The following is a 12,962-nucleotide window of genomic DNA, read 5'->3' as shown; positions in this document are numbered from 1 at the left end:
TCTAATATTAGCAAGAACTGCCTGACTCAAGGAGCGAGCGCAGCTGAGGGAGCAGCCAGGACCCGCTCCACGCGCTGCACCAGCTCTTCCCACCCCTGCGCCCCATCCACGCAAACCCGAGCCTCCTTTTCCCGGTGTCCCCTGGAAATCGGGAGCAGCAGGTGCTGCGGGCTGGGTCCTTCCACCTGCACTGGGAGGGAAGCAGCCTTCACCCCAAGGGCACTGGGAGGGACTGGCTCCAGGCTCAGCTCCACCACCCTCCCCTCACACTGGGCAAGGGTTTGGGGTCTTCCCTATGGTTTTCCATCTGCTCCTGCCCTCTCTGCCAGCTCCCCGCCTGCTCCAGACACCTCGGGGCGCAGAGCATCACGGAGGTCCTGGAAAGTGCAGCCAGAGCTGATCTGGACCACACAGGATCGAGGAAGATGGGGAGGCCGCAGGGAGCCTGGTCCTTCCCTGCTTCCCAAGAGCTTTACTGGGCAGGGACTGGTGGTGCCAAAGCCCCCAGGGATGGGAAATCTTTGCCAAGCTCTCCACAAACCCAAGTGGTGTTTGCGAGAGAAATGGGGGTTGGAAGGGGTACAGGGACCAAACCCTGGGCAGCTGTGAGGTGGGATGGGGTGGCAGGTGCAGGGAGAGCCAACACGGACATTCCTACCGCATGGGAACTGGTGAGGACTTGGTATTTCTTTGCCCATCCTCGGAGCCCAGACACACACAGGGGCCCAGCCAGCGCTTCCATGGGGCGATGGGGAAACTGAGGCAGAGCTTGAGTGTCCCCGGCCAGCAACCGGGCTTCGGTCCCCTGTGGGCATTGCCAGCAGCTCCCTCCGCAGCCCCTGTACCTGTGCAAGGGTCCAGCGGTCATTGGTCATAGGACCCCACAGACAGCACCGGCATCCTCGGAGTGGTCGCAGTTGTGGACATCCCAGCGGATGTGGGAGCAGCGCAGCAGCGAGGGCTCGGAGCCCTTGCACTTGAGGTTGTCGAGGAAGATGTAGCCGGAGCCCTGGCCGTAGCGCGCCTCCCCCCAGGCCGCCACGGCGCGCCCGCAGCCCAGCTGCCTGCACACCACCTTGGCATCCCGCAGGTCCCAGGCGTCGTCGCACACCGTCCCCCACTGGGACAGGTAGAACATCTCCACGCGCCCCTCACACCGGTGGCTGCCGTTCACCAGGCGCAGGGAACCTGCGGAGGAGACGGGGTGAGGCAGCCCCTGCCCGTGCCTCCCCAGAGCTGATGGAGCAGAGCCCTTCCTCGCCGGGCAGGTGTTTGCTGTTGCCTGCAGCTCCACCACTGCTCCCACGCAGGCAGGAGGTGACCCTTCTCCAGCACGAGAGCTGGGGCTGAACCCCAGAGCATGGTGGTGAATGTTCAGGTTGAAGGAACAGACGATAATATCTGTTCCCCTCTCAGCTCTATTGGTCCATCACCTCCTCTCCCCTCCAAGGTCCATCACCTAATAGCTCATCACCTGATGTCTATTACCTAATGGTCCATCACCTCCTCTGCCTGAATCAGCCTTGGGGGCACCAGAAGAGGCCATGGCTTAATGGTGCCACCAGCACAGCTCTCCCCTCTCCCGCGGGCTGTTCCAGGCTGGTGCTCCAGGCACGGCAGGAGCCGCTGGCCTCTGCCCGAGCCACTTCCACCCTGTGCCGGTGCAGAGTGTCCCCAGGGCTGGCGCCACATCTCCGGGTGACACCTCGGTACCTACCATCCTTGGGGTGAGTTGGGGCCAGCGTGGTGGTGGTAGCAGTGGCTTCTTGGAAATGGTCTCCAGCATCACCGGTGCCTGGTGCAGCGGGGAAGGGGTGGGAGAAGCAAGTCAGGGGATGCCTGTGCCCCCAAGGCTGGGTCCGAGCCCCCCAGCAGCAGTGGGGGTGGCTGGAGCCCAGGCAGTTGCATCCATCCCCGCTTCTCTGTGGGGGAAGACCCCACGGTGGGAGCCAAAGGCCCCCGGAGCCGCTCTCGCTCTCACCCCGGCAGATGACACCCGCGTCCTCGTGGTGGCCGCAGTTGTGCTGCCCCCAGCCCAGGTGGAAGCAGTCGGCCAGGCGCGCCTCGCCGCCACCGCAGCCCACGTTGTCCAGCAGGACGGGCCCGCTGCCGTAGCCGAAGGAGCCCAGCACGGTGGCGGCGAGGGCAGCGCCGCAGCCCAGCTGCCGGCACACCACCTGCGCGTCGGCGAAGTCCCAGTCGTCGTCGCAGACGGTGCCCCACGTGCCGCGGTGCTGCACCTCCACGCGCCCGCGGCAGCTCCCGTTGCCGCTCACCAGCCGCACGCCGCCACCTGCACGGGGGCCCCGCACAGGAACGCTGCCGGGGACGGGGTCCCACAGCCCTGCTGGCCCTCTGGGGGGATGGGGGTGACACCTCAAGGGTGTGGGGTGAGCCCTGGGATGGGGGTGACACCTCAAGGGCGCAGGGTGAGCCCTGGGATGGGGGTAAGATGTGGGGCTGTGACTCCGCGGGGTGCTTGGGGAGGTGGGTTCCATCCTAGGGGAGCATGGGGTGAACTGTGGGAGGATGGGATAAAGCCAGGGGGTGGGAAGGATCCCTGGGAGCATGAGGCAACTCCCTGGGCTGTGGTGTGAGCTCTGGGCTCCCCAGGGCTGTGGAGCCCTGCAGGACTGGCAGCGGCCGCACACTTACTTTCCTGCTCGACGGTGAGGAGGGCGGTGGTGACCACCTCGGTGGCCTGGGAGGGCTGGTCCCTGCTGTCTGTCACTGCTGGGACAAGCGTGGGCACACGTGGGTGCTGGAGGGTCCAGGTCCAGCGCCCGCTGCCCCTGCTCCGGTTGGTGCCGGGTGGCTGCGGTACCTGTGGCCGTGGCAGTGAGTGTCTCTTCATAGTCCAGGGCCAGCGAGGTGGTGAAGGACGTGATGGTGGATGTGTCCAGCCCTGAGGTGCACAGAGAGACAGGGACAAGATGTGGGGAGGAGCTGTGAATCCGTGAGGCAGACCCAGGCTGCTCTGGGTGCTCCACCTGCACATCCCTGCTGCCCAGCCCAGCCTCGACGCTCGCTGCAGCATCACACCCTGCGCCAGGAGAACCCAGGTGAGGAGGAAGAATGCACACCGGCATCCCTGAGGCTGTTTCTCCTTGGTGACCAGGGTGTCCCTGTTTTTTTCCCCAGGCTCTGCCCCGGTACCTGCGCAGATGACCCCAGCGTCCTCGTGGTGGCCGCAGTTGTGGATGCCCCAGCCCAGGCTGTAGCAGGCGGCGAGGAAGGGCTCGCTGCCATCGCAGTTGACGTTGTCCAGGAGGATGAGCCCTGTGCCGTAGCCAAAGTAGGCGTTGCTCTTGTAGTCCAGGGCTTGGCCGCAGCCCGCCTGCTTGCACGCCACGCTGGCCTCGCTCAGGCCCCAGTCGTCGTCGCAGACCGTGCCCCAGCTCCCGCGGTACAAGATCTCCACGCGGCCCTGGCAGGCGTCGGTCCCGCTCACCAGGCGGATGCGGCCGTCACCTGGAGGGCGGCAGCAGGCGGTGAGGGGGACGTTGGTGTCCCCAGGAGGTCACACGCCATGGCACAGCGATGCCACCCAGCCCGGACACGGCAGCGCCCATGGCAGCAATAAAATAGGTGAGAAACAGCGGGGAAGGGGCGATGCTGTAGGGCAGCACGGCCAATGGGGCCCTTGGTGCCCTCTGGGACAGGGTTTGGCCGTGGCCGGGGTCAGGAGTGCGGGGAATTGGGTGCCAGGTGGGGGTTGCTGCTCCCTCCCCGCCCTCGCCAGCACGGCCCCCGCCACAGCAGCCCCGCAGCTTACGTTCCCCGTCCTGCACGGCGGCCGTGAGGGTCCTGCTGGTTGGTCCTTCGCTGGCGTGTGTGCCCGAGAGCTCTGGAAAGGAGAGAGACGGCATCCATCGCGCCCGCTGCCCCTCGCGCTGCCCTCCCCGCGGCTCCCTGGCTTGGGCACCGGGGCACGCAGGTGCTGGCAGGGACACAGCGCCGAGAGCAAGAGGTCTGGCACCAAACCAGCCCCGATGGGGAAAGGAAAAGGGGCTTGCAGTGTCCCTGTCCTGCCCAGAGCTGCGACCCTGGCTGTAGGTGCAGGAAGGTGGGTGGAGCCAGCACCTCATCTCCTGGCACAGGGGGAAGTCGTGCGTGGTGGCACCTCAGAATCTCTCCTGCTCTCCTTTGCCAGCTAAGCTACAGAAACCTAACCACTCAAGCTGGTCCTCTGCCTCAGACCTGTCTCCTCTGCCTCCTTCTTCAGTCCTTTCACCTCTGCTCTTCACCAGCGCCTTGATTCAGGGTTCTGCTCCGTCCATGACCGCCATTCTGTAATTCCTGCTAGTCAACCCTCTTTTTCCAAGCCCTCCTTCTTCCAGGCACAGGGATCCATCCCACAGCTCAGCTGTAGCTGAGCTCCAGGTCTGCATGGCTCACATCTACCAGTCCTTGATGCACGGCTGATGAGCAAACGCCACGCAGACATGCAGAAGGACCAGGTGGGGCACAGAGGAGTCAGCATGGACCCACCCGCTTTCACGTGCTGGATCCAAATGCTTTCCTCTGCTTTTCTCACTTGTAGGAACATTTCCTACTGAAAAGCTCAGTGATTTAAAGAAAAGGAGGTCAAAAGGGGAAAGAGCAGTTGGGCAGTGGCTGAGTCAGAGGCAGGAGCGTGGGTGACCGTGGGCTCCTTCCCCAGGGATTGTGTGGGAGAGGCTGCAAGATCCCTGAGCTGGGAGTGATGGGGAGCACGAAACAGGCTGGTCACCCTGTGGAGCACCAGTGTGCTGAGCTGGGAGGTGACTGGATTGAGGAAAGTGGCGGAGGAAGGAGGCAGAGAAGGCTTGGAGGAGCAGGCTCTGAGGAATTACTCTTGGCAGGCACCAGGGCTGGCGGCACCGCAGGGACCCCCTGCTCTCCGTGCCCCCGGGGAACACAGCGCCGTTACCGTTGCATACGACCGCCACGTCCTCGTAGTGGTAGCAGTTGTGGATGCCCCAGCCGTGGCTCCAGCACTCGCTCAGGGCTGCCTCCCGGCCCTTGCAGTCCACGTTGTCCAGGAAGATGGGTCCGCTCCCCTGGCCGAAGGTCATGGCAGCCGGGAGGGTGATGGCGTGGCCGCAGCCCAGCTGCCGACACACCACGTTGGCATCCACGATGTCCCAGTCGTCGTCGCAGACCGTTCCCCAGGAGCCGTTGTAGTGGATCTCTACCCGCCCCTGGCACCTGGTGGGCCCGTTGGCGAGCCGTATCTCTGGAAGGACGGGCAGAGAGAGGTCCCTCAGCAGGCACTGAGCCCACCCCAGGGCCAAGGCGGTGACAAACACTTGGTGGGAGTCACGGGGAGGGCAGAGCCCTCTCTGCATCAAATCTCTGCTCCCTGAAGAAACTGGTGACCCTTTGCTGCAGCACAAGGCAGCTGCTGGTGTGGTGCTGCCCACCTGATGGTCGGGCACAGGCTTCTCCCCAGCTGCTGGGAGGAACAGGCACAAAGCCTCAGCACATCTCAATACATCCATGAGATGCACCATCACCCCATCATCTCGCCTGCTGATGGCAACAACCCAGCAGGAGAAGAGGAAAGCGGACGTGTGGCATGGTGTGATGACATGGGACGGGTGACAAGTGACAAGATGCAATGAGCAAGTTGTTGTTAGCCTCGACAGACGCATCCGGAGCTGGTCCTACATGGGATGGAGATGATCTCTCAAGGTGCTGGTGATGGGGAGCAGGCGTGTGAGCGCCCCTGGCCTGCCACACCAAGGGGATGTCACACTGGGACAAACAGAAAAAAATGCATTTTTCAACTCTAAAGCTTCCTAGAGAAAAGTGACTTTAGGAGAAGAACCTCACCTGGGAATGGCAGCAGTGCGGGCTCAGAGGTGTTTCCTGCAGGGAAGAAGGAAAGGGATCAGATCTGCACAGCGTCCTTGGGATCAGCAGGACCCGGTGCCCCCTAGACCCTTCCCCTCTCCGCAAAGACCTGGGGTTTGCAGCAATAAAACCAGCCCCTCAGCCCAGGGCATCATTTCCTCTGCTTGGCAGGCTGGGAAGCCGAGGTCCCTGCCCTTGCAGCTGGGTGCTGGTGGCACCTTCAGCTCCCCCAGGAGAAGAGGGACATTGAAAACGGGGAGGGAGCAGAGAGGAGCTCAAGCACGGCCACGGCTCCTCAGCTGGGACCCGAGCCCACGGGTAACCGGAGCCTGGGCGACGCTGCCAGGGCTTAGCGAGAGTTTGCCGCAGGAATGTCCTCTGCGAGCGTGGAGCGGAGCGAGTCGGTGCTGGGAGAGGAGGGACTCCTCTCTTGTCTCCTGACTGAACAAAACTGCTTTTGTGCAGTGGTGGGGGGAAAGCCAGGGGTGAGAGGGGGGTCCAGAGCTGGTGTCATCAGGGGTGTTGGAAAGCCCGGCTCCTGTGGGGCCCCGGGACCTTGTAACCCTCAGCAGATGCTTGGGGCTGTCTCGCAGCACAGAGTCCCCGGGCACCCAGGGGTGGACACACGGGCGCTCAGCCCCCTGCCACCGAGACGCCTTCCAAGCGAAGGAAACCCTGCCCCGTGAATCACCGTGGCCAAGGGGTGACCAGAACCCCTGTGGCTCCACAGCCTCTTCGCCCACACCAGGCTCCCACCAGCCCCAACTGCTCCACGTGCAGCCCACGAGCAACAGCGCGAAGGGCGATTCCTGCCGCTCCGGGTGTCACCGCTGCGGGAAGGAGACCAAGCCTGGAGGGGACAGTCGAGCAGACGAACCCACCGCCCTTCTCGTTTGCAAGGACGTGGCCTGGGACACTGTTAAATCATCTACCAAACAGGGCAGGCAAAGAAGGGCCTGAAAGCCCCAGGAGAGATGGAGCTGGGCAGCTGCCTGGCTGGAGCTGCGATTTGGCACCCGGGAGCGAGATGCCGCCCATAGCCGGGATGGAAACAGCATCCGCGGCGCTGCGGCCGCCACCGGGCAGTGCTGCCCTCCCCAGCGGGCGCACGGGGCTGGGACGGGGGGCTGCGGTGCCAGCAAGGATGGGGATTCAGCACGAGAGGCCGAGGGAGTGGAGAGGCTGGAGGAGAGGACGAGGAAGGACACGGCAGCCCCGCGGGCTGGATAACGGGAGGAAGGTAACTCAGATCCCCCCGCACCAAGAGCGCGGCGACGTGAGGCTTTTCAGGAAGTGTTTGATGCTGGTTTGTATGGATTTTTAACACCTACCCCACTCCGGCGCCGAAAAAGCAGCGGATAAAAGGACATTGTTAAATATTCAATATTCATCTCCCTTCAAGTCAAAATCAAAGCTCTGAAATATTCATTTGAGTGCATCCTCCAGCAAAGTCAAGCGAGACCTGAAAAATTCTGCCTGGTCTGTTGACGTTAATGAGGAGCGAGAGGAAAGTGGTGTTTTTAGAGCCCTCCGCGCTTCTCTGATCCAGCTTCACAAAGCCAGAAGAAAAGGGGGATCCAGCTCAAGTAAACAGCACCAGGGCAGAGCGCTAAACTAACCCCAAACAGGAGGACGAATCACCCTTTGTTAGTGACTTAGCTCTGCCCATTAATGAAGACAACCAGGAGAGCCCAGTGGTGGAAAGGACGTCAGCAGAGCCACCAGGACCCCTGGGTCCCTGCACCCTGGGTGCCACCAGCATCTCAAGGGGATGGGAAACACCAGATGACGGCGTGGGAGCCGTGCAAACTGATTTAATCCAATTAGGGGGTCTGACTGCACCTTAATTGGCTGCTTTCTGGCTGGCTTTGTTGCGCAGGAAGGTGTTGCCAGCTGCCGGGCTGTAATTACACCAGCAGAGTCACACCAGGATAACCGTGCTCCTGCCCTGCTCGCGCAGCCCCTCCTCGGGGCCAAGATGCCTTTGTCCAGTTCATCCCAGTGCCGCCCAGCCTGGGCAGACAGTGCCTGCCAGGAGGAACGCGGCCCCGAGCCCCTGATCCAGTGGGAGATGTTCCTGCTCATGGCAGGGGTGGAACTGGATGGGTTTGAGGTCCCTTCCAACCCAAACCACTCCATGATTCTGTTCTCTGATGCTGTGACCGATGCCCTCAGGGACAGGTGCTCCTCCCACCCATCACCTTGGCATCGTGATGTTCCAGCTCGTTGCTCTCCATGAAGAAACTCTCCTACCCTCAAGCTGAGGCGAGGATGGGGACGGTGGGTGCCTACAACACCCTCGCTCCCACCACACCACCTGGGAGCTCACCTGTGGGGCCGAGGAGGAGGAGGAGCGCCGCTGGCATCAGGGAAAGAGGCAGCACCCCAGTGTCGAACCTCCCCACATGGTGCCAGCCGCCCAGCTGGGGAGCGGGTGTCATCGCTGCGTCCTGGTCCTCCCGCAGGTGGGTGTCCAGAGGAGACTGTCCCTGAAACACACAGACAGCAGCGTCATTGGGGAAGGCCAGGAGAGCTTGTGCCCGCCAAGGGCCCTGCAGGACCTGCTGACCAAGAACCACATGAAAAATAATTCAGATTGGATTTATTGAGAGCAAGAGACGCTTTTTATTTTGAGTAGCGAGAGGAAGCTGCGGGGCCACATCCCACCGTTGAGTTAAAACTGGAAGCAGTGGGAGCCTCAGCGCTGGGCTGCTGCGCAGGCAGGACGGACCTCAGATCCACCAGGACACCTGAATGCTGAGCCCCAGAGCCTCCCCCAGTGTCCTCACCCCCAGGATGGTCAGGGAACCATCCTGTCCGCATCCACCTGGAGCTTGTCCTCCTGTGGGTTCTGCATGGCTTTAGGATCAAACCCCGCAGCACGTACATTCCGTGTGCTCCTACCACACGTGGGCCAATTGGAACACGCTTCAAACTCAGGTAGAACTGGGAAGGAATTCCTCATCCACACAAGGCTGAAAGGTGCTTCCTAGACCATGGAGAGGACCTATTACTCCAGCAGGTCACATCACACAACCCCTTTTGGAAAATGGTGGTGCTTCACTTCACCCCAGCCAGGCTGCCCACCCCATGTCCTCCCTGCAAGGCTGCTCTGGCTCTGCCGGTGACGAACACTCAGCCAAAGCCCAGCCTGGACACAACCACGGCCAATCCTCTGCTTTGCCTTGACTCCTCTCTCTCCGGTGCTCTCCTCCAGCAGGCTCCTGGAAACCATCTCACCCCCTCCTGGTGAGAAGAAGGGATCTGCTCGATGGGTCCCTTTCCAGCACCCAGCCGGCACAGGGGTCCCCACGGAGTCCCACCAGGCAGGATGGGGTCATATATGGCACCTGAGTTACCAAAATGCCCCATCAGGTGCCTTGTATCCTTCTTTCATCACCCTGTGGTGAATTAATGCACCCAAGAGATCTCCTGGGCAGCTCTAACTCCTGGTTACCGATGTCCCTCAAGACTTCTGTGCTAACCACTCAACACGAGACCTCCCTGCCTCGGCCAGGGCATTCTCAGCCCCTGTCTACACCCCTGCTGTCTCTGCTCATCATCATCCCGTGGGAAAAGGCAGGCAAAGGCGTTTCTGTGGGAAGACAGAGATCTCTGGGGTTTGACAGGACAACCTCATTCATCTCGGGGGTGGAGATGTGAACTCTGCAGGGACAGGATGGAAAGCAAGGGGAACGTCAGGCAGAAGATGAGGAAGAGGTTAAAATATCATCATTAACTGCTCTGTCGGCGTCGGCTGAGGTGGCGGATCTCCAGTTCCATTCCACTCGCAGCCTGTGGGGGCTGATCCTGCTCTCCACGGCACCGCTGGGGACCCAGACCCACATCCCACCAGTTGGCCTGATGGCAGCGCTGGGATGGCAGCGTGTGCCGGTGGAGGAGTGCCATCGTGAGGATGCTTCACAGCCTCTCCAGAGCCAGGCTGCAGGCTGAGCTGAGCACAGCCCTGAGGTGAATCCACAGCCTGCGTGGTGCACAAGGTCTCCTGAGGGGGTGGCACCAGCTGCTCCCACTGGGGACACCGCCTGATGGTCAGAGACAGGGGCAGGGACGTCTGCCGTGCCGGTGACCAAACACCTTTGCTGCGAAAACCCCACGTTTTGAATCCCCTTGCACTGCTCCGGGTGTTGTGGCAGAGACACCGCATGGGAAGAGCTCCCAGGTGGGACCAGGTGCTTCATCCACTCACCAAGATCCCTCGAGAGCAGGGGCCGGCCGGGCTCCCCAGCCTCCACACCAAACCTTTGCCCCTGCTGGCAGCACCAGCGAGAGGTGACGGCAGGCCAAGGTGTTCCGTGTGGTGCCCAGAGCTGGGGGTGCAGGATGGAGCCCCCGCGGGTGCGATACGGCCCCATCGCGGCTCCCGGCTCCGCTCCTGCTGACCAGGCCTGGGGAGGAGACCCGCCAGCAGACAGACGGCCCAGTGATGGGGGATGAAAACCAACCTACTCTACAAGTGGATTTCAATACCCCATTCATGCCTCCTGCCGCACGGAATAATGTCGCCTTTTGTGCGGCGGGCACGGCTGCCACGCCGCCCCGGCCAAACCCGCAGCGCGCCCTGCGCCGGGGACCTTGTCATCGCCGGACACGTCTGTGCCGGAGCCAGCGCGTTCCTGCGCCCTGGCAGGGTGGCAGCGGGCATTAACCACTGCTGTGCCGCGCCACGGCATCCCCTGAGAGGGAAAACCCTGCTCGCCGTCTCTTCCACCTGCTGCTCCATCCTCACCCAAAGCCTCGGGGTTCGGTGCAAACTGACCTCCCTCCCCTTGCACCCAGGGGTTCGCCGTCCTCTGAGAATTAACTGGATTAAACGCTGCTTGTGAACCATAACAACCCATGGTGGCACCGCAGCAGAGCGCAGCGTCCCTCTCAAAGGGTTGCTGAACGTGGGTTCCTGAAAGTGCCTTCAAACTGAGCTGGTCCAAGCCATGAGGTGTCTTGTAAAGCGAAGCCCAGCTGCGCATCCGCCGGGAGAGGCAGCACACCCGCATCGGCACCATCCTGCCCCAGCACAGCCTCCGTGCCCAACACGAAACTGCCAGGGTGGGAGCAGGGGAACAGAAAGCACCTGCTTTCACCCCAAACACACACATCACAGCGGTTACACTGCCCAGCAGGCTCTGCCCTCACGGAAGCCTCCCTCCTGCGAGCTGGACACGGAGCCTCTGGTCCCCTCGGTCCCCTCGGTCCCCCTCGGCCGCGGCTGCACCGACCCACAGCTCCCTGTCGCTTCTTCCACTTTTCAGCAAGTCAAGCAACTCCAGAGCAATCCCAGACTTTCGGTTTCATCAGATCATTATTTGTAATCACCCACCACACTGACCCAAAGAAAGCACCGTAAATCCACGTACCTGCTGGTATATTCTTTCCAGTGTGATGATGGATTTATCGACTCCCAGAAACAACGATTCGCTTTTGAAGTACAGGAAAAAGCTGGCTAATTAGTTAAAAAATTAAAGACAAAATAGTTGTTGGAATGACTACTCTCTCCTGTCCTGGGAGAGTGGGGATAGGGATAAGGCAGGAATTTTTCTTTAGGTGCGATTTTGCTTAGTAAAAATGAAAAAAAAGCAGCAGAGAGCAGGTTCTCATCCATCAACTGCCCAGCACCAGCCCGACATGTCCCTGCAGCTCGGGCTGCAGCTCTAGCTCTGGGCAGCTGCTCCGCACCCTGTGCTGGGGCAGAGCATCCCGGCAGCGGAGGAGAGAGATGAGGAGCGGGAAGAAGAAGGAGAAGAAAGAGAGAGGGAGGAAGAGAGGGGAGACCTCTAAGGAGACATGGCAGGGAGGGAATGGCTCGGGTTTCAGGCAGGCGGCAGGGACCCAGCCCTGAAGTGGGTGCTGGCGGAGCCCGGGTGACGCCTCGGAGGAAGGAACCAGCTTCAGAGGATTTGGGCTTTTCAGCTATTCCCACCTCCTTCCTCAGCCCTGAGTGCCCACCTGGAGAGGAAGCCAGTAAAAACCACCTGGCTGGAAACACTCCTGTCCGTGCCAGCACCAGGATGGAGCGGGAGGGGATGGGACCAAGCCTCCTGCTCCTGGGGGACATGGGGACCACTTGCCCTGGAGGCAATGGAAAAAGGACCCCACACGTTCTGGGTTCCCAAGCAGCGGTCTCGCTGCTGGCTCGCTCCTTTGGTCCTCCAAGCTCAGATCCTTAAACGCCCTCCAACACTCAGGCTTCGCGTTTTAACTCGGTACAAAGCGGGTTCTGGCTGCGACTGTCGCCAACTTCACGGCTCCCCATCTGCTGCTGCTTTCTTGTAGGGATCCAGTAATTAGCAATTAGGCATTCACTTTTTGTTACCCAGCAGCAGCAAAGTTCTAATTAGCCGGCTTGCCAACGCAGGTTTCAAACGGGTCTTTTAAGTCTGTTTTGCCTAAACTTTGACAAACTCTCCGCCGTGCTGGCTGGCTGCCAGGGCTGGAGATCTCCCATCTCAGCGCCGACCCGCATCCAGGCTTCCAACACCAGCAGCCTGAACCTCCCGACACACACAGCCCTTCTCCTATCGCCCCGTGCCCTTGGAAAAAGTCTCTCCCCTTTCCGTACTGGAAGATGCTCTAAGGTCTCCCCTGAGCCTTCTCTCCTCCAGCCTGAGCAATCCCAACTCTCCCAGCCTGGCCTCGTACGGGAGGTTCTCCAGCCCTCACATCATCTCCGTGGGCTCCTCTGGACCCGCTCCAACAGCTCCATGTCCTCCTTATGCTGGGGATGTGGCACTGGGCGCAGGGCGGGTCTCAGGAGAGCGGAGCAGAGGGCAGAACCCCCTCCCTCTCTCGATGCAGCCCAGGACGTGGTTGGCTTCTTGGTCTCTCTGCACAACACACGCTGCTGTGAAACCCATCCCTCCCCGGACAACACCTCCTTTGTCCCACACCTGCGCTGAGGGCCTGCCTGCAGGTGAGGGAGAGCAGCCCAAGGGCGCGGCACTGACAGGTGGCTCTGAGCAGGCAGCCGGCCTGGCACAGCACGGGAGCCACGGACCCCGGCGTGGGAGAGGGGACGGGGAGCCGGGACCCTCGGCCGGTGGCAGCCGCGGCCTCGCCACGGGTCACCCTCGGGCCCCTCGCTTCTGCACGGCTGCTGTCACAGTGTC

The 12,962-nt window shown here is 61.7% G+C and overlaps 1 protein-coding gene across 1 annotated transcript; it reads right to left on the bottom strand.

The window, feature by feature from the left end:
* Positions 1-871: 871 nt before the first annotated feature.
* Positions 872-10,214, bottom strand: SSC4D (scavenger receptor cysteine rich family member with 4 domains). Its single transcript, XM_069874384.1, has 12 exons — positions 9,957-10,214; positions 9,692-9,871; positions 8,168-8,327; positions 5,818-5,853; positions 4,913-5,218; positions 3,776-3,847; positions 3,157-3,471; positions 2,825-2,905; positions 2,656-2,733; positions 1,982-2,293; positions 1,718-1,795; positions 872-1,188 (listed from the first exon to the last, which is right to left on the bottom strand). Exons 1-12 carry the CDS (start codon positions 10,212-10,214, stop codon positions 872-874), a joined length of 2,193 nt encoding a protein of 730 aa, XP_069730485.1.
* Between the last annotated feature and the right edge of the window lie 2,748 nt (positions 10,215-12,962).

This window comes from Phaenicophaeus curvirostris, chromosome 21 (genome assembly GCF_032191515.1).
Source record: "Phaenicophaeus curvirostris isolate KB17595 chromosome 21, BPBGC_Pcur_1.0, whole genome shotgun sequence".
Taxonomy (NCBI): Eukaryota; Metazoa; Chordata; class Aves; order Cuculiformes; family Cuculidae; genus Phaenicophaeus; species Phaenicophaeus curvirostris.
The sequence above is the reverse complement of the archived record's forward strand: the minus strand, read 5'-3'. Positions and strand labels throughout refer to the sequence as shown.

What these genes read in the sequence shown, in the direction of transcription:
- SSC4D (XM_069874384.1), bottom strand. Translation starts at nt 10,214, where the DNA reads ATGGGGCCGTATCGCACCCGCGGGGGCTCCATCCTGCACCCCCAGCTC. An exon ending in CCTCACCGTCGAGCAGGAAA is followed by an intron (nt 2,294 to 2,655) that starts GTAAGTGTGCGG and finishes GCCCCCGTGCAG; the next exon opens with GTGGCGGCGTGCGGCTGGTG. An exon ending in CCCAACTCACCCCAAGGATG is followed by an intron (nt 1,189 to 1,717) that starts GTAGGTACCGAG and finishes TCTCCTCCGCAG; the next exon opens with GTTCCCTGCGCCTGGTGAAC.